Source organism: Mesoplodon bidens (genome assembly GCF_964165515.1).
Source record: "Mesoplodon bidens genome assembly, chromosome: 2".
Classification (NCBI taxonomy): Eukaryota; Metazoa; Chordata; class Mammalia; order Artiodactyla; family Ziphiidae; genus Mesoplodon; species Mesoplodon bidens.
The window spans coordinates 82556415-82579856 of NC_138177.1; the positions used below are offsets into that span (position 1 = coordinate 82556415).

The following is a 23442-nucleotide window of genomic DNA, read 5'->3' on the forward strand; positions in this document are numbered from 1 at the left end:
TTAGATTCCATACATATGTGTTAGCATACGGTATTGTCTTTCTCTTTCTGACTTACTTCACTCTGTATGACAGGCTCTAGGTCCATCCAACTCATTACAAATAGCTCAATTTCGTTTCTTTTTATGGCTGAGTAATATTCCATTGTATATATGTACCACATGTTACAGGTAGGAGAAAACGGGCCGCAGATTACAGCCTCCGTCCCCTGGGATGTTGTAACTGGATAAACACCTGGGCCGTCTTGGATAACAAACATACACACATACCTGCCAGCCCACCCATTCTCTAATCTCTAAAATTCAGCAGTCACTCAGCTTTACTCCAGAGGATGTGTACCTGTGTGTTAGGTTTTACTCAATTAAGAGGTGGTTGGGTGAAGTGAATGCTAATTAAAAGCAGAATATAGGAAGAGGCATTTCACTCTTTGCCTTATTAGTTTCTACGTATTGATTTCAACTCCTTCAACACTTCCTCAGAGAAGTCCCCCTTAACTAGGTCAAATCCCTGTTCTAAGCCCTCCCAGCCACGCGGACTCCCCCGCCACTGTAGCACTCATCACAATGGCCACTTCGCAGCCACACGTGATGATCTGATTAATGCCTGTCTCCCCTTCTAGGCTGGAAGCCTCAGGAGGACAGGGACTGTTTTGGGTTTTGCTTATCCTTACGTTTTCAGTGCCCAGGAGTGCCCTGGCATGTTTAATATGTTTTTAAATTAATGTATATTAATGTATATTAATTATTAATGTATATTAATGAATAATTAAGCAGTAAAAGTATTCTTCCCATCCTTCCTTTCATATGTAATCTCTTCCTACACTCAGATTTAGCTAAGCATTCTGGTAAAAAGGACTTAAGCTAGCGAAGACATCATCTTCCCTGTTCCCCGCTAGGGGTTAGGCCGTTCTTTCATTTCCATCCCCGTCCCCTGGCTACTCACTCCGGTGGTACTTTGTACTATAACTGATGCTAATTTCATTTTTACCTATGAAAACATTTTAATTGAGGTCATATGCCTACAAATTCTAAATTCTTATTGTAATTCTCTTTGTGCTTGAAGGAATGCCTTTTAATTCTTTCTGGCTTTCTCTAGGGCCAGACGCTACATAGCAAATAGCAGTACCATATCCCACTCTGTAAACCCAAATTCTCTCAAGGCATTATGGTAGATATCAAGATTTCAGAACACCAGAGGGGCCACACCGAGCACTGGCATTTCCATGACTATCTGTGCAGGATAATCTGGCTTCACCTTTCAGCCCTGCAGAAGCTACTTCATTGCTCAAGACAATCAGAGAGAGGAAAGAGCCCAGTATTCATACGTAGCCATTCCAGATCACATACATGACTGCTAGAGGAAGGGGTCATGTCCCACAAAGACATCATTCTACCTATTGTGTTCATAATAATTGGATGGCAACAGGAGTCCTTGGTAAGGCTTTAAAGGGCCCAGGTTCCATCTAGCCATGGCACGCACGATGCCCTTTTTTGATTAACACTGCCAAAGAGAAGTCAAACTATAAACGTTCCATGAAGGCAACTCTGTCACATAAGAAATACCTTGTAAACTGGGTGCTCAGCAATGTTGCACTTTGGTGACAGATGCTCATCATCTGGCTCTTTCAGCTGCACCCATGCTTCGATTTTATTCTCATATTCCAAGACCTGGCCCCACAGCAATAACACTAGCATTTGGATGGCACTTCATGGTTAACAAAGCATTTACTGTTCTTGCCTAAGTCTGCTGAGGTAGCCAGAGAGATGTAAAAAGAAAATCTGACAGTTATGGTGTCACATAAAGGCAGGCTGGTTGACACTGGCAGAACTCATAGGGCAGCACCTCAATTAGATCACTACACTGTGGGATGCTGCCAACTGCTAGAGGGTGCAGAGACCCACCTTGTCATGCCCTGACCTTAAGGAATGGACTCACAGTAACTAAAATGAACGTGAGCCTGAGACAGACACCAGAATGCTACTTATATTAATTCATGAGACATTTCCACCCCAGGGCTAGGACTGAAGGATCCATGTCTGGTATGACAGTGGTTCCAATTTTTGCTGTATCCGCCTCACATCGATAGCATCTCCCTGTTATAGGAACACCTACCCAAGACAAGACTGAGTGGCTTTGCTAGCTTAGAATCAGAATGAGGAACACTAGAGAAACTATGAAGGAATGTTAGAGTAGATTACATTGGTCAATGGGCTCTGAATATCTGAAGATTGTAGGTTATAATCCCTGCATCCATCTTCAGACTAAAAGCAAGAACACTTGAACCTCAAAGTTGACACTGCCTCTCTCCTAAACAGTACCTGGAGAGGACACTGACAGTGTTCACCTAACATGCCTTCTGACTGACATGACCCATCTGTCAATCTGGTCGAATGGGGTATGGTGTGTATGTGTGTTACTAAATTCCCAGTGGAGCACAGTGAGCTGTATGCTAATCCTCACATCTTACAGATGAAAGAACTGAGGTGCCTGGGGAATCTGCAACCAGCTGAACACCAGACAGTCAGCAAACAGCAGAGGCAGGGTTTGTATGTTCTTGCTGGCCTGGGAGCCACTGCTTCTCAGGTGACACTCCCTTTGCCCTGGTGTGTTGATCCTACAGCGTTAACTCCCGAAGGGTAATCTTACATCCTCCATTTCCTGATTTTATCAGGGACTTCACTATAGCTGCCGAAGTTCTAAAAACAACGCCCACCACAAATGCGGAAACCAAAGTGTAGAGAAGTTAATGATTTTTTCAAGGCTACACCCCAGCTAAGGTGAACCTGGAAGTAGAGTTAAGTCAGAACTCTTCCTTCCAGGCCACCTGTCTTTGCCTCTGTGGGCCTTTAGACCATGTCCTCAGAGGGCACCTTTGCTTAAACAGGCCCCAGTGCCTCAGCCCATACTGTGACTGGCTTAACACAGGGCTTTGTCACCTAATCCTAACTCAAAGGAGGGCAACAGTTCTATCTAGGAAGAAATACAATTCTTTATAGCAGAAATTAGCTGAGTAAGTGTTTTGGAAATGACTGCCAATGGGAAGAAGGGAATCTGAATACTTTCCCAAAGTAAGAAATTCTCAAGAGCTTGTATTAGTCAGGATACAAACTGCTATACAAACACACACCTAAGTCTCATGGTTTAAAAAAAAAATTATTTCTTGATCATGTCATAGTCCAACCTAGGTGAGCTAGGGTGAGAAGGGAGGCAGATACAGGAGGCTTTGTTCCGATGTCGTTCAGGAACTGAGGCTTACCAGTCTGCCAAAGGGTCCGTGGCCAGCAGTAGGTTAAGAATCTCTGACCTAGTGGCTTCACAAGTCTCTAGGGCCCTGTAGTTATCCATCAGTTCCTTTGTATTCAGTGGGCCAACAAGAGAAGAAACAGCACAAAAAATCATTTGCAAGGTTTTAGAAAGGCAGATAAGAAATGACTTACATCACTTCTCTCCATATTCCACTGACTTAGAACTCAGTAATACGGACCCATGTAACTGCAGTGAAGACTAGGTAATGTAGTCTCTGGTGGCCATGAAGAAAAGGAAATGGGGGTTAGTGAACACAAAGCATTATCTCTGCTACACTGTCAAACACAGGTTTATTGGATTATGCCAATGATAATACAAATACTAAATGACACAATAATACTAAATGAAACAATGATACTAAGTGCTACAAATACTGTGAATTTATAAAAATACAAATACTAGAAAAATGATACAAAAATTAAATTTTATGGCACAAATACTACATATGATAGCAATATAAAATAATAACACTAAATGATATGATACCAAATTCTAAATAATACGATGATACAAATACTAACCATCTACATATTACGCAGAGACCTGCTTCTGCTCAGCCCATAAAGAGATGGTTATATGAGCAGCCTTGTTGGCAGGAGATGAAGAGATGGGATGGAGCCTGTGTTAGAAAAGGCAGTAACATTGGGTCCCCACCAGCTGAGAAGAGAAAAGCAACAGAGGGCTTTTTGAGCTTTTACTGAAGCTTAGGTACAACTCTCCCAGGGCTGTTTTCCAAATTCTCTAACTCTAAAGCATTTTCTCTTATCTGAAGTAATTTATTGGTTTCTATGTCACACATTAAATACGTTGATTGATTAACATGACTGGTTAAGCAAGTGGTTAACATGGTAACTGATCCTCACTTTGAGGAGGGCTTGAAGGTGAAACTGAATGCCAGCGAGAGCTCAAAGGACCAGGGTTAGGTCATTCTCCCCAGATCCTAATACAAACCAACAATGGCACTATTCTGAGCTCCATAAACAGGAACTTAGATGCCAAAAAGGACTTTGAGATCAGCCAAGGTGAGCTTGGTGACAACTTCTCCAGTTCCTGATAGAATCTGTTTGGCCAAATTTTTCTTTTTTTCTTGGAGCTGCAAGATCTTCTCTTCCACTGTTCCCTCACAAACAAACCTGAAAAATAGATAAGCAAATAATCAAAAACCCAAAGCAGCATATCTAATGACATATTCAAACGTTTATTTATGCTTTAGTTTTTAAATGAGATTTCTTCCTTTATTTTTTCTTAGGTTTGATTAAGAACTCTATGTTTAGGCGATCTAAACAACTTAGACTAAATATATATCCATTTAAAGTGATCTGACTTTGGACTTCCCTGGTGGCACAGTGGTTAAGAATCTGCCTGCCAGTGCAGGGGACACGGGTCCGACCCCTGGTCCAGGAAGATCCCACATGTCGCCAAGCAACTAAGCCCATGAGCCACAACTACTGAGCCTGCGCTCTAGAGCCCATGAGCCACAACTACCCGCGTGCCTAGAGCCCATGCTCCACAACAAGAGAAGCCACCGCAATGAGAAGGCCGCGCCCTGCAACAAAGAGTAGCCCCCGCTTGCCGCAACTAGAGAAAGCCTGCGTGCAGCAACGAAGACCCAACACAGCCAAAATAAATAAATAAAATAAAAATTTAAAAATAAAGTGATCTGACCTCAAATTGACCTTTTATTTCTTTCTGAAGCTAATTGAGAAGCGCCAAAATAAGCAAAAGATATCCTGATCCAAAAAAAAGTGTAGAGATCCAGCTTTTACACAAAAAGCTCCATCCTGATAAGGTCAGAAGGCCTAAAGCTTAGCAAGTTTCTGCTAGGAATATGTGTGCTGGTTTAAGTACAGAGTGTCTTATCTCTTGGCTAATTCACACTGAAAACAGGTTTTACAAACCGAGGAAATACCACTGTTGTCCTTTATTCACTCATTCAACAAGTGCTGATGAAGATTCAGTATATGCCATGCACTATGCTACATGTAGGAACGGAGATTTGAACATGGTCTTGCAGTCAAAGAGAACACAGAACAAAGACATGAAAATAAACAGCAACAATAATAATATGACCTGGAAAGCGCTATAATGGAAGTATGTCCAGCGTACAAGAGGAGTGAAAAGAAATCTGTCTGCGGTCTTCAGGGAAGGCTCCATTGACAACTTGACTCTTAGTGTGACTTGTAGGATGAGCAAGGGTTTGCCAGATAGAACAGTGGGGAGGGCATCCCAGGGAATGGGAACATGTGTAAAACCATGGCTGAGTTTTGGAACACGGTCTACTGCAAGGGTCGTAGAGTCTGGCCAGGGCAAAAGTCAAAAACTATGTTGTACTACAACAGCAGAAGCACAAGAGGCTGGCGGGGGCTGGATCACGAGTGACTCTGCCTGTGATGCTAAGAAACTTAGTTTTGAAAGGAGGAAATGGCAGTGGGATGGGAAGAAAGGGATGGTTACAAGAAACACCTAGAAAATAAAATGAATGGATTTGGTTTGTGAAACGTGAGCAAGCAGGGGGAGTCTAGTTTTGGCTCCATGATTAGAAAAACAGTGATACTATTCACAAAGACAAGGAATTCAGAAGAATCAGTAGATATGAGGTAGCAGGGAGAAACAATCTCAGCTTGTGACACTGTAAGTCCCTGGAGCATGTACAGTAGTTGCTACATGGGGACTCCTCAACAGGTATTCATTTTTTGAGTTGAATGAGACAAATAAATGAGTGAATGAATAATGGGTGTGGATGCGGACACTCAGATTCAGATATTTCGTGGGGATTTGGATATCTGGGCCTGAAGTTTAGGAAACCTTGGAACAGAGGGTATAGATTTTGGACTTACTGGAGTGGACAGGATTATTAAGAGAGATGCATACAAAGTGAGCTGAGAAGAGAACTAAAGACAAAACAACTGACATAATCACTGTACTTGGTGAATTTTGGAATTCACTGGTGTCCCTTAGCAAGAGTAGCTTCAATGGAGCGGTGGGGGTGAAAGCCAGTTTGTATAGGTTGAGGAATGAATGGGAAGTAAGTAAGTAAAGATAGACAAGGATTTCTAATTATTCAGAAAACTTAGTCATGAAAAGGTAGGAGAAAAAGAGGTCCATAACTAGATTGTATTGTACCATTAAGGCAGGTTCTGTTGTTTTTAAAGAGAAGAGGGTCTCAAGGACAGGGGCATTCTACAAAATAACTGGCCTGTGCACTTCAAAAATGTCACTGTCATAAAACACAAAGAAAGATTGAGGTGTTGTTCCAGTTAAAGGGGACAAAAGAGTCATGACAATCAAATGCTACACAGGACCTAGAATTTTCTTTGGCTGGTAAGGACATCACTGGGACAAGTGGCAAAACTGAATAAGGTCCATAGATCAGATATGAGTATTGTATCATTGTTAACATCCTGGTTTTGATAACTTTATTATAGTTATGTAAGAGAATGTCATTTTTAGGAAATGCATAGTTCACTATTTAGAGGTAAAGGAGCATCATGTCTGCAACTTACTGTCAAATAGTCCAGAAAAAATCTTACACACACACACACACACACACACAAAAGTGTCACAGTGTACAGGAATTTTTTGGTATTATTCTTGCAATCAAGAACTTTGGGGTATTCTTGTAAGAATTCTTACATTCTTCTCTATACGTCTGGAATTATGTCAAAATAAAAGTTAAAAGAAAAAGAGAGAGAGGAAGAGAGGAAGAGAGGGAGGAGGGAGGAGGGTCCTTCCATGGGCGGCCTTGACTGAGTTAAGGCTCAGCATTGTTCATAAGCTTTTCTTTTTCTGCAGGACCAACTCCACGGTTATCCACAAATTGCTTGTGTTCCCTTCCTGACTGTGAGTACCAAAAAGGATGTGCCCCACAAGCACCATTAGTACAGTGATCATCAAATACTTTACACATTCTATTAAAACATTACCCAAGAAAAATTTTCACGAAAGCAGACCTTTGTCCTGGAGACCTTTACTTACTTACCTGTGTATGACAACATCTTTCTGCTGCCCTACTCGGTAAATTCGGTCACAAGCTTGATCTTCAAGTGACGGATTCCTGTTAGAAGACAAGTAAAGCTCAAAGGTACTGACATCCTAGACCAGGGGTGGGCAAATCCCATGGGCCAAATGCAGCCCACAGTCTGTTTCTGTATGGCTCTTGTGTTTAAAATGGTTGTTACATTTTTAAAGGTTTGTAAAACAAAACAAAACAAAACAACCTACAACAAAGAATATGCAACAGAGACCTATGTAGCTGGCAAAGCCTAAAATGTTTACTATCTGGCCTAAAATACTTATAGAAAAAATTTGTAGATCTCTGTTCTAGTCTATGTGGGACTCAGAAAGCCCCAGATGTCTTCTTGCCCTCTCATAAGAAACTGGGATCAGATTGCTAATAGGAATGCTTAGCACCATCATCAGTTGGAAACTCTTAAGTAACAGAGGTTAAACCAATGCTCAAATCCTGTCACTAACTAGTTGAGTGACTTTGGGCAAGTCATCTAACCACAACCCTCTAGACTTCAGATGGCTACTTGGAAACAGGAGGGCTGGCAAATGATCTCTAATGCCTTTTTCAACTTTAATATTCTATGATTCAACTAAGGAGACTTAATTTCTTTCATTCTTTCTAGATTCTCATTATCAATTTCTAACTAGTTTCCCATCTTACCTCTTTAAAATCTTGGATAACATTGCTCCAATTCAGAAATCAGCATGATCCCCATTCAGCTTTCCTATACTCACGAGTATAGGGGAGTCCCAAGTAAGACCTAACCACATTCTCCAGGAAGATAATAACAGGTTGGCCTGTTTGTGCCCATCTGGGCCGCCTGGAGAATTAACAAGTGACAATCTCTGGCAGCAGCGCCTGGTGCAGCAATCCCTGACTGGCATCACTGAAAACTCAAAACTGGGACAAATTATGACGCTTTCTCCTAGCAATACATGAGTCATTCACTTAGTATATAGGAAGGATGCTGCCATACTCCCGGTGTTGACACTATGTGCAGTGAGTCCAAGGCTATGTGTTAAGTGTGTGTCTAAGTCTAACATAATTAGAGAATTCCTTTGCCTTTTCCCTTTGGAGTAACAGTTCGCCCTCTTCACCAAGGCTGAGATTTCCTTGGACGTCAACAAGTATGTCTGAAATACAGTGTTTTGAAGAGATAAAACTCTTCATTGAGTGAAGCAGCTCTTGGCCATAAGGAAAAGCACCCCCCACCCAGCTCCCAGTTTCCATGGAAACAGATGTTAGATTAATAATAAACAGTGAACAGACTATTTTAAATAGTCATTTGAAGACTTGCTTGCTCAGGAATTCAGGGCCGGCAACTAACCCTACACCAATTTTTTTTCCTCTTTTTTAAAATTTATTTATTACTTTATTTATTCTTGGCTGTGTTGGGTCTTCGTTGCTGTGCGCGGGCTTTCTCTCTAGTTGCGGCGAGAGGGTACTACTCTTTGTTGCGGTGCGCGGGCTTCTCTGGTTGCGGAGCACGGGCTCTAGGCACGCAGGCTTCAGTAGCTGTGGCAGATGGGCTCAAGTAGTTGTGGCTCACAGGCTCTAGAGTGCAGGCTCAGTAGTTGTGGTGCACAGGCTTAGTTGCTCTGCGACATGTGGGATCTTCCCGGATCAGGGATCGAACCCGTGTCCCCTGCATTGGCAGGCAGATTCTTAACCACTGGGCCACCAGGAAAGTCCCTGGCCCTACACCATTTTGATCTGTATCTTATACACATGTATGCACAGAGGCAGCTCCATAATATGAAAGGAACGCACTCAATATAAGAAGTCAGGCCTTACTGCCCCTCTGGTCTCCCTGCTATGCTGTGACAACTCAAGAAAAATCGAGAATCGTTACCAGTGCATGTCCAGAAGAAAAAGATGGTTTCCTCCAGTCAAGTTTAGACCAACACCTCCAGCCAAGAGAGAGATTAGCATAACCTTCAAAAGGAAGCACACCATTCACTTTACACAGACTTGGTCTCATAAATCAACTCTCCTTCTTAGCAACATGCTCTTATCCAATTTCCTTCTGCTGTCATAAAGGCACTGTCTCGAAACTCTGAGATCCTATCTCCCATGCCTCACCTTTGAGAAAATTCTCATTTAACCTTTCTTTGGTGAGTCATTCTCAAAACATTAATTGTGCACCTGCCGAAATATATGAATACTACCATTTAGAGCACCGGGGCTGGTTAGCTCAATAAACTTTCCATCAGCCGGATGCTGTCTGTTCCATCAGTCCCCCAACCACTGCCATGATTCTCCTGCCATCACTCAACCAGTGCTTTCCAAATTCACATTATCCATAATTACATGCCTTTGTTCTCCCACTTCCCTCCATCTTTCCTCATATCAAGATCCCACCCATCCTTCCAGGCTTGCCTCCTCCACAAAGAGTCTCTTGAACCTAACCAGTTATGTTCTTACTCTCTTTTTAGCCCTCATAGCTTATTCTCTTAGAGTATTTGCACACTTTGATATGTACCCCCAATAAATGTTGAAGGAATCAAAAACACCTGGAGGGATCAAAGCTATGAATATTTTTGAATCGAGCTATGTTAAAATTTCCTCTGTATAATTGGGAACAATTTGCTCGTGATTACAGAGTTCTGCTGTGATCAGCTTGTACCTGAGGGCCCCTCGATTTGTTAAATGCCTCCACCAAGTCCATTCTCTGTTTGGGGTTAACAGAGCCATCGATGGTGGAATAAGTCAGTCCGTGCCTCTTAAGGTGCAAGGTTACAACCTTCAGCATGCTGGTCCACTGAGAGACGATGACACTGGAAGGAAGGATAAAACAGAAAACCCATGCCCCGAATAGATGAAACAAACTCATCCCCATGGCTTTAACGCCTGTTATTCGTACAATCCAGTTATCAAATGTGGACGAGGAAAGGCCTTCTGCTACCTAAGCGTACACACTTCAGTGACATTATAAGATTACAATATTTCCAGCTATTTCTAGATCCAGTCTACAACTTATTTTGTGCAAAATGAAGTCAGAATAAAGTGGCGGCTAAGCTAAAGTACTGGCTGCAGCCTCTGATTATCTGGGGCCTAGTGTTTATCCAGAGGAGGTCTGTGCTCCTGCAAAGGGATAGAGGCCCCTCCCTCTGCCAGTCAGAACCATAAGCTGCTAGGGCTTCTCTGTTCCCCCAGTGCTGTGCTTTAATTAGAGTTTTATGTGTTTAGATCAAAATATTTCCGATCTACAAATGCATTGAATAGCACACAGTAAAGTCAAACAACGAATGAACCTCCCACATCTACGTCCCCAGCTTAGGAACATCCCCAGCACCATGGGGGCTCCAGGTCTGACCCCACTCTTCTCCCTCCCTCGCCCACCTATTTATTACTCTCTTGCTTTTCTTGAGATGCTTCTTCTCTGCTCTTAAACACTTCTTCAGATGCTCAGTTTACTCGGCTCCTCTAGGGACTGCCTTTTCAACCAGTGCCACAAGTATTTTAATTAGAAATCAAAGGGAATCTGTGCTGTAACCTGAGTGCTTTCTGCTAAGCATGACTCAAGGTCCTTGATATAAAAAGCGAAGATTTATAACTATCCACAATATTAAATTTTCTAGCGTAATTACAAGCAATGCTTGGATAATGAAATAACACATTTACCTCTTTTGGGACCCTGAATTTCTTCGGATTGCCTCCAATTCTGCCAACAGAGATGAAATCTGGGAAAAGGTGCGATTAACATATGGAGGTTTAAGCAGATTTGCTTTTCTCCATTTTCTGAATTAAAGAATCGGTCTCCTCCACAGCCTCTCGGCTTCTGGTCTTACTCCTCTCTAGTTCCCTTTCCTCTCTGCAGCCAGAGTGCAAACATATTTCCAAAATGTCAGTTTCTTATTTTCCTCCTCTGGCTGAAGCCCCTGCAGTGGCTTCCCACTGAGAATAAAGCCCAAGCTCTGTACAGTGGCCTCCCAGGTCCTTGCTACCTTGCCTTCCGCTCACATCTCCAGCCTCAGCCCTCACTACGTGCTCTTCAAATGATGCTTGGGTGATACCAACATTCTCCCTCCACTAAGCCATGCTTTGTCTCATCTTTGTCCATTCTGTTCCCTCTGCCTAGGACAGCCTTACGTGTCAGCTTCTTGAACATTCTCTCCAATCCCAGGAGCCCACTGCCTACATGCTACTATACCACCTTTTCTTTCTATAATCATGGTCTTTTTCATACTATATATTAATTGCTTATTAGTCATCTCTTGCTTTCATGGCCGGAGATGCTCCGAAGAGGCAGAGCCAGCGTATGTCTGGTTCATTTCTGCACCCCTAGCACTCAGCATATTGCTGGACCAGAGAAGATACTATCCTAACATTTGCAGAAGGAGAAAGTGAAAGAGCTTGACCCAGTTTGAGGCCTGCTGCAAATGGTGTTGAAGAAGAGAACCTGTCCAGACTGAGGAATACTTGCTCAAGCTTCACGACAAGCTCTCTGGGTATTTACCAGAACTGCTCAGGGCATATTCAAGTCTATGAGGGACCAGGCGATAAGAACACAGGGGCGGGACTCTGGAGAGCAGCTGGCCTCATTTTTCCTGACTGCTAATGTGAATGACCGTTCCAAAGGCTCTAAAGTTCATCCCCAGAATGGTGGAAGAGGACGAAAATTAGACCAAGAATCAGGAGATGAAGAGAATTCTTATTCTGCCATCACAGGGCTGGATCTCTTTGGAACTCCCAGTTAAGAGCTCAGCTTCCTCATCAGTTAAAAGGGACTGAGCCAGAGGAACTGAGGTGCCCTTAGCTCTTCCATTCTACGCCGTCATGGTGCTAGTGGCAACCTGTTGAGGCCCCTGCGTAAGGCTGCGCTCCCACCTGAACAAACACGCTGATGCCTGGGCAGGAAGACAGTCACAGGACTGTACCATTTTGAATTAGTAGGAAGGAAAAAAGCAGGTACACGAAGTGCCTGGTGTCTTGGCAACTCAAGGTTGTGGAAAGTTCTCGAACTGCCTCATGAAAAACCTGGCGATAGGTATTTTGAAAAAAATGCAGTGGGAAAGCAGGATTCATGGGCTGTGAGCTGGGGCCAAATTCTAATAACGTTCTGTATGAGTTTAGGTTTGTGCTACCAAACAAAACTCCCTTCCTCACATGAAACCACCTCAAGCGGTTTGAACTACGATTAATGGGGTTCACATTAAGAACCCTGTGAACGATGACCTGAGTATCAGACAAGTTGTTAGGAACACAAATTATTAGGAACATGAATTTTAACCCAATAGCTAACTGAGGGTGCCAGGGCCTGAAGTCCGGCCATATGTGGTGCCCTTCTTATGTTTCTCTCAGTTACTGATGGTGAAGACCTAGGTAAATATTTTAAAAATCTAATTAAAAGTAATTCTTTGGTAAAACCATTCCACTGGCAGTGACCTCCTTTCCAGTTACATCTTTTAAAGCCTTTGAAGAGAGGTTGAGGCAGCCTCAGAAAGCAGTAGAGAGGGAACCCAGCCCTCAGGGCAGGCGAGACAATGGGCAGGTTCCAAGCGAGCCAGTGGAGAGGCAGGACACACACCCCGGCCCTCCTCTGATAGAACCCTTCAGTTCTTAAAACGTTCAATGAAAACAGAACAGAGTGACTAATGAGGAGAGGCTGGTAGGCAACAAACCCGGCAGATGGAAGCCTCTCAACAAAGCAAAGCAACTGGCGCTCAGACGTATTACACAGTCTCGAGGCTCAGGCCTTCGTTGTTTTCCCAAAACAAACTGCTCACCTGACTGGGCCCTGTGGCCGGCATACACCTGACAGGCCCCTTCCCCAGGAATCCATGCCAGAAATCTGCCCTGATGCCAGGTCGGCCCAAGCCACTCTCTGAAAGCCCACTATGTAGTAAGACTTCAGTTTTATTCGTCAAATCAAACTAGAATTTAAGATTGGAGGGAGAATGTGACCAGCCAACATCTAACAGCTCCAGCTCTGCTGTCAAATGGCTGGACTCGCTTGGACAAATGTGGTGCTCTCACTCAGGGAAATGTATGAGGACTCAAAGTCTTTCTACTAGAATAGAGGTGATCATACTACCTTGGTGCTCTCTCTCCTGTCGTCAAAAAGCTCCACCTTGAAGCATTTGCCATTAAGGGAAACAGACGGCTCTGAGTTATGGAATTCGGACAAGGTCAAGTCTCTGAGCTGCTCTTCCAGGGAAAGGACCAGGCCTTCACTCTTCAGCTCTTTCGGATCCAGGGCCTGAGCAGAATCAGACAGGGGACAGAGCAGATGGGCAGTTGAGGCAGCAAGGCATGTGACCTGCCAAAGTGCTAACTGTTTAACACAGCACACGGCAAAATGTCTCATAATTTACCATCAGTATCTCCTCGGGTAAACCCAGATTAAAATGTAATCTTGCAAGCTTTTTTCACCAGATCAAAAATAAATCAAGGGACTTCCCTGGTGGCACAGTGGTTAAGAATCCGCCTGCCAATGCAGGGGACACGGGTTCAATCCCTGGTCCGGGAAGATCCCACATGCTGCGGAGCAACTAAGCCCATGCGCCACAACTACTGAAGCCCGCGTGAGCCTAGAGCCCATGCTCCACAACAAGAGAAGCCACTGCAATGAGAAGCACATGCACTGCAACGAAGAGTAGCCCCTGCTCGCCATAACTAGAGAAAGCCCATGCGCAGCAACGAAGACCCAATGCAATCAAAAATAATTAAAAAAAAAATAGGAATCCGTTTAATAAATCAATCGATCAAATGATGGAACTTCTTAGAAAATTGCCAGATTGCAAGATCATTCTATTTTCCCCAGCTAGAACAGTACAGTTAATTAAGCTATTGATAATCAAGATGCAATTTACTACCAAAAAAAAGATACATTACTACAGCACCTCAGAAGAATAACATACTTCAATAAAAATTTTTTTAATAAAAGAAAAAATTTTCAAATACCAGGAGTAGTTCTTTTTCTGTTCATAAAAATAACATATGCTCATTTTAGAAAATCTGGAAAAGTTCAGAAGAGTAGAAAGAAAGTAAGAATCCTTGATAACCAAGGAGAAAATAAATTTTAACTTCCAAGAGAAAAAAAAAAAAGAATAACATATTCCCCTTTTTTTAAAAAATTGAAGTATATTTACAATATTGTGTTAGTTTCTGGTGTACAGCAAAGTGATTCCCTTATACATACATACACTCACACACACCCATATATTCTCTTTCAGATTCTTTTCCATTAAAGGTTATTACAAGATTTTTTTAATTTTGCCTGCACCACGTGACTTGCAGGATCTTGGTTTCCCGACCAGAGATCAAACCCAGGCCCTGGAAGTGAAAGCACCAAGTCCTAACCACTGGACTGCCAGGGAATTCCCAGGTTATTGCAAGATATTGAGCTTAGTTCCCTGTGCTATACAGTAGGTCCTTGTTGTTTACCTATTCAATATATAGTAGTGTGTATCTGTTAATCCCAAACTCCTAATTTATCCCTTCCTCACCACCCTCCGCTATCCCGTTTGGTAACCATAAGTTTGTTTTCTATGTCTGTGGGTCTATTTCTGTTTTGTAAATAAGTTCATTTGTATCATTTTTTTAGATTCCACAAATAAGTGATATCATATATTTGTCTTTGATTACTTAACTTAATATGATAATCTCTAGTCCCATCGATGTTGCTGCAAATGGCATTATTTCATTCTCTTTTTATGGCTGAGTAACATTCCATTATATGTATGCATATATATATATATATATACACACACAAGCACCACATCTTCTTTATCCACTCATCTGTTGATAGACATTTAGGTTGCTTCCATGTCTTGGCTATTGTAGATAATGCTGTAATGAATATGAACACTGGCGTGCATATATCTTTTTGAATTAGTTTTCTCCAGATATGTGCCCAGGAGTGGGATTGCTGGATTATATGGTAACTCTATTTTTAGTTTTTTAAGGATCCTCCATACTGTTCTCCAGAGTGGCTGCACCCATTTAGACTCCCACCAACAGTGTAGGAGGGTTCCTTTTTCTCCACACCCTCTCCAGCATTTATTGTTTGTCAACTTTTTAATGATGGCCATTCTGACTGGTGTCAGGTGAGGACCTCATTATGGTTGTGATTTGCATTTCTCTAATAATTAGTGACATTGAGCATCTTTTCATGTGCCTCTTGGCCATCTATATGTCTTTGGTGAAATATCTATTTAGGTCTTCTGCCCATTTTTTGATTTGTTTGTTTGTTTTTTTGATATTAAGCTGTATGAGCTGTTTGTGTATTTTGGAAATTAATCCCTTGTTGGTAGCATTGTTTGCAAATATTTTCTTCTGTCTGTGGGTTGTCTCTTCATTTTGTTTATGGGTTCCTTTGCTGTGCAAAAGCTTTTAAGTTTAATTAGGTCCCATTTGTTTATTTTTGCTTTTATTTCCATTTCTCTAGGAGAAAGATCCAAAAAATCTTGCTGCAATTTATGTCAGAGTGTTCTGCCTATACCATGTTCCTCTTAATTACAGGTGTGCCTCTATCCAATATCAAGACAACTTTAAATACTTGAGTTTTCATACCTAGACTTAACACTAGTAGCTAAATAAGCTTTATGACATCCTAAAATACCAAAGTATTCATATATGGCTTCCTTTTTAACAAGATGCCATTTTCTATTCTAAAATAAAGCTTATTTAAGCAAACCAGGGACTTCCCTGGTGGTCCAATGGTTAAAACCCCATGCTCCCAATGCAGGCGGCCCGGGTTTGATCCCCAGTCAGGGAACTAGATCCCGCATGCCGCAACTAAAGATCCCCTCATGCCACAACTAAGAGGATCCCACACCCTGCAACGAAGATCCCACATGCCACAAATAAGACCCAGTGCAGCCAGTTAATTAATTAAAGAAAAATAATAAACAAAACAAATAATAAAAACTGTTCTCAACATCATGGGAATTATCTCAAGATCAATAAAGATTAATATAAAATAAAGTAAAATAAAGAGTCTTCTCTTTCCTATCCCACCAGAAAACAAAACACACTCAAACCCCATTTTCCTTGATCCGACAGACTGGATCCCAGTTTCAGGAGACTGAGGTGGACTTCTCCACAGCCCCCCTGGGGTCCCACACAGGTGGCTTTGCTTACCGACTTCAGTAGAGAAAGATGACAACAACACTGGCGGAGTCTCAGCAACTGTGACAGTATGTGGGCGGTGCTAGATGTCTGCGAGTCTGCTGCCACGGAGAGCTGAGGCCCGCTGGACCCGAACTCCTGGGCCACTTCCAAGAGGGAAAACAGACACAGGAAACAGTACAGGGTTTAAAACAGAAATATGGGGAAGAACCGTGAACTAAATGAGGAGATTTTAAACTTCTTTGATCTGAGGTTCAATCATATAGCTTTAGCTCACTTCTCTACCAAATTAGAGAAGTACGAAATACTGGTTTTCTTTATAGACCTACTTGTATTTTAATCAAACAGATTTTGAAAATAACTAAAAAGAAGTTTAGATCACCAGGTCTGGTGCTTGCACGTCAGTAGATTTTACCTTGTTTGAGGTTCCAAGCTAAGGTCAAGTCTCTGCAATCAAGAATTCATGACCCACCCCCCCCCCGACTTCTGTAAGTTTACCAAATCTGCATCCACATTTTCATGCATTTTCTGTATTTACGACTGTCCCACTGCTTACCTCTACTGAATGGATTATCAGGGCTTCTTCCAGATTGGCTGCCCCCACTTTCATGTCTTTTTAGATAGGATTGCAGAGCTGACCTGCCTCAGATCGAAAATGAAAATGCACATAAAATGGTCGCTAAGACCAAACAGGTTTACAATGGTCAGTGTTTAACTGTGTTTGCGGTAGGACCTTGAAAAATTATAAAAGCGAACTTATTAAATGAAAGTTGGCTCACAGCAAGTATTGGGCAAAGGTAATAAAAAATAATTACTTTAAAAGCCAAACCACTTAAAAATGATTAATAAATATTAACAAGGATTAATATCAAATATTAGTATTATATTTAATATCAATATTAACATGTAATACAGTAACATATTATTAATTAGTATAAGTTAATATACTATTATAATATTAATAAATATAAGGTATACAAAGAGAAAAAACTAATTTACATTGGAAGTGAGAGGTACCAAATAGGAGAGTAGAAATCTGGAATTCAGGGATGGATAAGAGCTTTAGAGCCAAGTGCAAAGGACAGATGACAAGAAGGGTTACTGAGCAGTTTTTTAAAAGTTCCAATGAGAGGCTGGGTAACAGGTCAAAGGTCAAAGAGATATACTTTCCTAATACAGCCCCATGAGGAACAGAAAGACCTGGTGTACAGTGTGCACACCCTAGACCTTCTATGCAAGGAAGCCAATGGAGAACAGGTTCAATGTGTATGTGAGACAAAGGTGAGCTGAGGAGAGGTGAGGAGAGAGAAAGGGAGGTTTTTTAAAAAAGGAACACAGATATCCAACTTGTCAATAATACCGTAATTACAGTTAGAGGAATCTTGACCCTCGACTCACTCCCAAGCAAGAACAAGAATAAAGTAGATGTGAGAAGGTGCTTCTTCACCGCACACACCTTGATCTTGCAAAAAGGACACTATAAACATTCTCCTCATCTTCAGAAAGCTTTAAATGGTGCAACTGAAATTTACGCTCGGGGAGCACCACCTGGAAGAGTAAAAGAAAAAAGCAGCTGGGATGAAGTTATACAAATTAACTGAACATTAGGGAGTACACTCCCCAGAGTTGGCACCAGAAATCTAGTCAGGCTCTGGACAGCAGCTCCCCCCCTTCCCTGAAAACAGGACTGCTCTAACACACTGCACACGGGACTGCTGTGACACGAGGGGCAGGACATCAACCTGAGGGCCTCCTCCTAGGAAAATGGGAGACTCAGAGGCTCCTGAAGCAAAGCAGATGGCGGTTCAAGCTGAGTCAAGGACATGGTCGCCCTCCTTCCTGGCCTCCCCCAGGGACATGTGTCAACAGGATTACCAAGGGCTTGCCGGTGGGGTCCAGCTGGTCTTTTGTTCTCCTCAGCAAAAGGCTCTTGGTTAAAATATTTAACCGTTCTTCTCCTTTCTTTGAACCATTGTCAACCTGACTCCTCCACAGATTCAGTTCATCAAATGGAGAACAACGGAGAAATCTTTTTCATTGGAGAAGGAGGATAAAGAATAGGAAAGAAGCATGGGAGGATGGAGGAAAGGTTCAAAGGTGAAAAGCAAATCAGATTTTACATGTCATCCAATCATTTGTAAATGTCAATTTCATAGCAAAACTCTGCTAGACAGAGCAAAAGGATCCAAGTCAATAACCACATTATAAAAATGTGTATTTTCCCATTAACAACATCTATATTGTCACAACAGGACATGTAACGAATAGCTAGCATTCATTCCTAAAACTTCAAAGGCTAGTAAAGAAATTCTGTATCCTCTTGATGAGCTGACTTGAATTAAAACAAGTATTTTAAAATCAGCCTTCATTTCTGTTTGCTTCAGATAAATTATAGTCCTGTCCCCAGGCCATATGTTTTAAAGCAGAAGTAGCCCAAAACATTCCTGGGACTGAAGAAAGTTGACTGTTGTTTCCTTTAATTTAATTGGTCCCTTATTTTTCCATATATAGGGGCTGGATGTCATCAAAGTCCTATATCAGACAGTCAATCAACAGATTATATCTCATAAATATTAATTCTTCTTCCCTTTAAAGGTTGACAGGCTTGCCATCTGCTACACAAGATAGTCTGGTACACACTGGAGATATGAGATATGAAATAATTATGAAACATTACCGACAGGGCTCACATCTACATAATCCAAAGAGTTTTACTCACTTCAGCAGTGAATACACGTCCAACAAGTTGTTCTGAATGGGGGTTCCAGTGACAGCCCAGCGGGCTTGGGCTTGGAGTTTACACACAGCCAAGGAAGTCTGCACTCGGGGATTCTTAACATTGTGAGCTTCATCCAATATGATTCGAGCCCAGACTACTCGAAGCAAAGGTGATGAGATACGCTGGAAGAAACACAGGTGAAATCCAATAAGAGTATGGGAAAACGTGCATGTCATCAAGAAGATAAGGGAAAATAACAAGCAGGTATCGAAGACCCGCTCTTACCTTCAAGTTTGAGGACTTAGATCAGGTACACTGAAATAAGAATTAAGCTTAAGAAACCAAGAGTGGTTGGACAGCTACATATAAAATAATGAAATTAGAACACTCTCTAACACCATACACAAAAATAAACTCAAAATGGATTAAAGTCATAAATGTAAGACTGGACACTATAAAACTCTTAGAGGAAAACATAGGCAGAACACTCTCTGACATACATCTCAGCAAGCTTTTTTTTGATCCACCTCCTAGAGTCATGAAAATAAAAACAAAAATAAACAAATGGGACCTAATGACACTTAAAAAAGCTTTTGCACAGCAAAGGAAACCATAAACAAAATGAAAAGACAACCCACAGAATGGGAGAAAATATTTACAAAGCAACTGACAAGGGATTAATCTCCAAAATATACAAACAGCTCATGCAGCTCAATATCAAGAAAACAAACAACCCAATCAAACAATGGCTGGAAGATCTAAATAGACATTTCTCCAAAGAAGACATACAGATGGCCAAGAGGCACATGAAAAGATGCTCAACATCACTAATTATCAGAGAAATGCAAATCAAAACTACAATGAGGTATCACCTCACACCAGTCAGAATGGCCATCATCAAAAAGTCTACAAACAACAAATGCTGCAGAGGGTGTGGAGAAAAGGGAACCCTCCTACACTGTTGGTGGGAATGTAAATTGATACAGCCACTATGGAGAACAGTATGGAGGCCCCTTAAAAAACTAAAAATAGAGTTGCCATATGATCCAGCAATCCTACTCCTGGGCATATACCCAGAGAAAACCATAATTCAAAAAGATACATGCACTACAATGTTCATTGCAGCACTGTTTACAATAGCCAGGACATGGAAACAACCTAAGTGTCCATCAACAGAGGAATGGATAAAGAAGATGTGGTACATACATAAAAGTCTACTTTTATATATAAAATACGAAGCCAGACGCAAAGAACATTTCCTACCCTCAAGGAGCTCACAATCTAGCAGGGGAGGAAAAAATAAAACAAGCATAAAGATCATTGCACACAATGTATATATAGTAAATCCCACTGGATAATTCAATACAGGACAGTAGAAATCTAGTTGGTCTTGTTCACTGCAGTATCCCTAATACCTGAAATAGCATCTGGCATGGGGTAATGTCACAACAAAAATAGAAATGAGGTTTTCCCTCTCCTGATAACAAGGAAAATAAAGGGAACAATGAACAGGGTGGAGAAGGAGCATAAACTGGCCTGAAAGAGTTAATCAATCCTAGTTTTATTTTAACTGTTACTAATCTGTAGTGTCTGTAACTAGATGTGTCCTTCACAAAGCTAACCCCTAACACTCTCTGACTCTGTGTGAATTACATCCTTCACCTAACACTCTCCATCTCTGTGTGAATTACATCTCGCACCTGGTGTTCACACTCCCTACACTCCCTTGTAGCAAATCACCCCTTGTAGTGTTCTGCATTTCAGAAAGAAGGTTGCAGGCAGATAACCCAGAGATGAAGAACGGACCCAATTACCAGGTTGCTTAATGCCAGCTGTGACTGTTTTGAAATAATGCAGGAAGAAGAAAAATGCAAGACCTTCACTACTTTGATCCCTATCACCTACCCCAGACTGCGAGCCCCACCTATAAGACTTCTCCTGATTCCCTAGGGATTGGGGGGGGGGCGTGTTTTTGAGGTGCTGGCCTGCTGTGCTCCCACTTTGCCTGGCAAAGAATAAGACTACCCTTTCTTTTCTCCTCCAAACTCTGTCTCCGTACTTCTATTCGACATCGGTGCACAGAGAGCCAAGATTTTGGCATCAGTAGATACTCAATATTTGGGGAATTAAAGGAGTGCGCGGTGACATAAGCAAGCACAAGGTGCTAGGGGATGCACTTAACCAGAGGGGGAGGCAAAGCATTCCATTCAGAGGGAGAACAAAGGCACAAGAGCACGACAGATCATGGACAGAAGTACACTCCTTGGTATAGCTGAGCATGGGGTGCCACTGGGAGGGCTGGGGTGTGGGGGAAGAAGGCCACACAGGCAGGGCAAGACCGTAAAAGGCCTAATATATCATTTAAAGGGATAAGGGTTTTAGCCTCAAAGCTAAGAGGAATTACAGAGGAATCTGAAAAGTTAATCATCCAAGAGAAGGCAGAGTTGGTCATGAGATAGAGAAGCGTTCTAGAGATCTCCCCGAATACAGAAAGCTGTGAATATCCTATTGTACTAAGAATAAAAGCATATGCAAAAGGGTAGTTCTTGCAACAACACTATTTTCAGAGGGAAAAAGCCCACAATATCTATGCAATAAAGCCTCCACTCTATGTAACTGAGACTACCCTGGACACAGCAACAAACAAACATTCAGGTTTTTTCCCTTGGTTATCATTTAGCCTCTGGCCTACTGTAGCCTTATTATTTGCAACCCCTTTTCCTGGAAAGTGGAGGAAGGCAGGGAATTAACGGCTTCATATGAAAATACTAGTCCTAACACGAAATATAAAACACATCCTGAGAATGTACCCCCAGAACTCTCAAATAAACACTGTAACAAGTGAAGCTTTCCTTTATTCATGTGATATGACCACCACCACAACTGCAATGTAGTTATTGTTTCTAAAACACAGCAAATTACTGTACCCTCTCCACCTTTATTGCTGAGGAGGTTGTCTAGAGTAAAAGAGAAGGACAGAGGAAAGAACGCTCTGTTTCCACAGGTGAAACAGTTTGAATGCTCATGACCTTACGGGAGGGTACCTTTGCCATCTCTAATGCTGTGAAAAGACTCCTATTAAACGATCCGCGGTTCCAACCCTACTTCCCTGGCAGCACCCACGCCTCACCTCCACACTGAGGTGTGCACCTGGCATCTCTCCCTCTTGCTTCTTTGTGGGAATCTCCTTGGCCAGAAGGCTGTAGGTAGTGACCACGATGTCATATGTGGAGAGGCTGCATAGATATAACATAGAGCAAAAGTTAAACCATCCCGCCACGACTCTGACAACGTGAGACAGAGTTGATTCCTTAACAAAAATGCCTACGGCTGGAAGGACAGACAGCAGAACTCATTAATTTATGTCCTTAATTCACACACACATGACTCTGGAGAGGTAAATTTTATACACCTGACTTCCTTATTGCTTACCACTGGTCATTTTTACAGATTATTCACTATAACTAAGAACAGCCTCCCTCTTCCTAGCCAAGTCAGAAAAGATCATCTCTGGCGGGGTCATATTAAGCTTGAAGTGGTCTGGCAAGAACAGAAAGCCAGGTAGGGTTGGAAGTTAATATTTAGTTAATTTGACACAGATGACACTAAAGTCCCAAGGAAGTAAGAAACCCTCGAAGTACTGTTCATCTTACAAAATGGTGTTTTCTCTTCCTCATTCTGTAATGGATTTGTGAAAACCCACTCATCTAGCTTTGACATTTGGGCATAAAGATACATGTCGTACACTTTCAGTTTACCTCACCTATACTCTTTACATGTAAAGATTCTTAATGAAAAGCACAATTCTTTTTCCAAGGAAGCTTAATATTGTGTACCTGAGAGAACTTCAATAAATACTTTTGATAAAAATGTATGTGGGGGCTTCCCTGGTGGCGCAGTGGTTGAGAGTCCGCCTGCTGATGCAGGGGACGCGGGTTCGTGCCCCGGTCTGGGAAGATCCCACATGCCGCGGAGCAGCTGGGCCCATGAGCCATGGCCACTGAGCCTGCGCGTCCGGAGCAGTGCGTCCGGCCATAACAGAGAGAGGCCCGCGTACCACACACACACAAAAAAAGGCCCCCTAAGCCAAGATGCTGAGCACCTCATACTGACTGCAATATTTCTGCACTTACACTTTTGCACGCTGATCCCGGTTTGGCCCATGATAGAGATAGACTCTTAGTTTGTTGTTGCTCACATGTTTCTCCACCTCACTTTTCCAATGATGGATCAGGGAAGCAGGACAGATGATTAGTGTTCCATGGGAAGTGAACTCAGAGGAGTCTTGAGAGGGGAAAAGAAAATCAACACCTCGTTATACTCATTAAATAGTTT

The 23442-nt window shown here is 42.1% G+C and overlaps 1 protein-coding gene across 3 annotated transcripts in view; it reads right to left on the reverse strand.

Annotated features, from left to right (window-relative positions):
* Positions 1 to 3637: 3637 nt before the first annotated feature.
* The window catches only part of TTF2 (transcription termination factor 2), a 42570-nt gene continuing 22765 nt past the window's right edge, over positions 3638 to 23442 (reverse strand). For 2 of the 3 annotated variants that reach the window (XM_081224320.1, XM_081224319.1), the window contains exons 11-23: positions 23241 to 23391; positions 22238 to 22343; positions 19108 to 19289; positions 18264 to 18417; positions 17845 to 17936; positions 16945 to 17027; positions 16401 to 16534; positions 13351 to 13515; positions 10938 to 10996; positions 9940 to 10090; positions 9166 to 9248; positions 7284 to 7358; positions 3638 to 4437 (exon numbers count right to left, since the gene is read on the reverse strand). In XM_081224320.1, coding sequence (XP_081080446.1) covers positions 4293 to 4437; positions 7284 to 7358; positions 9166 to 9248; positions 9940 to 10090; positions 10938 to 10996; positions 13351 to 13515; positions 16401 to 16534; positions 16945 to 17027; positions 17845 to 17936; positions 18264 to 18417; positions 19108 to 19289; positions 22238 to 22343; positions 23241 to 23391 — 1580 coding nt within the window. In that variant the 3' untranslated portion in view covers positions 3638 to 4292. The remainder of the gene's footprint in view (positions 4438 to 7283; positions 7359 to 9165; positions 9249 to 9939; positions 10091 to 10937; positions 10997 to 13350; positions 13516 to 16400; positions 16535 to 16944; positions 17028 to 17844; positions 17937 to 18263; positions 18418 to 19107; positions 19290 to 22237; positions 22344 to 23240; positions 23392 to 23442) is intronic. The other variant, XM_081224321.1, reaches the window with a different exon arrangement.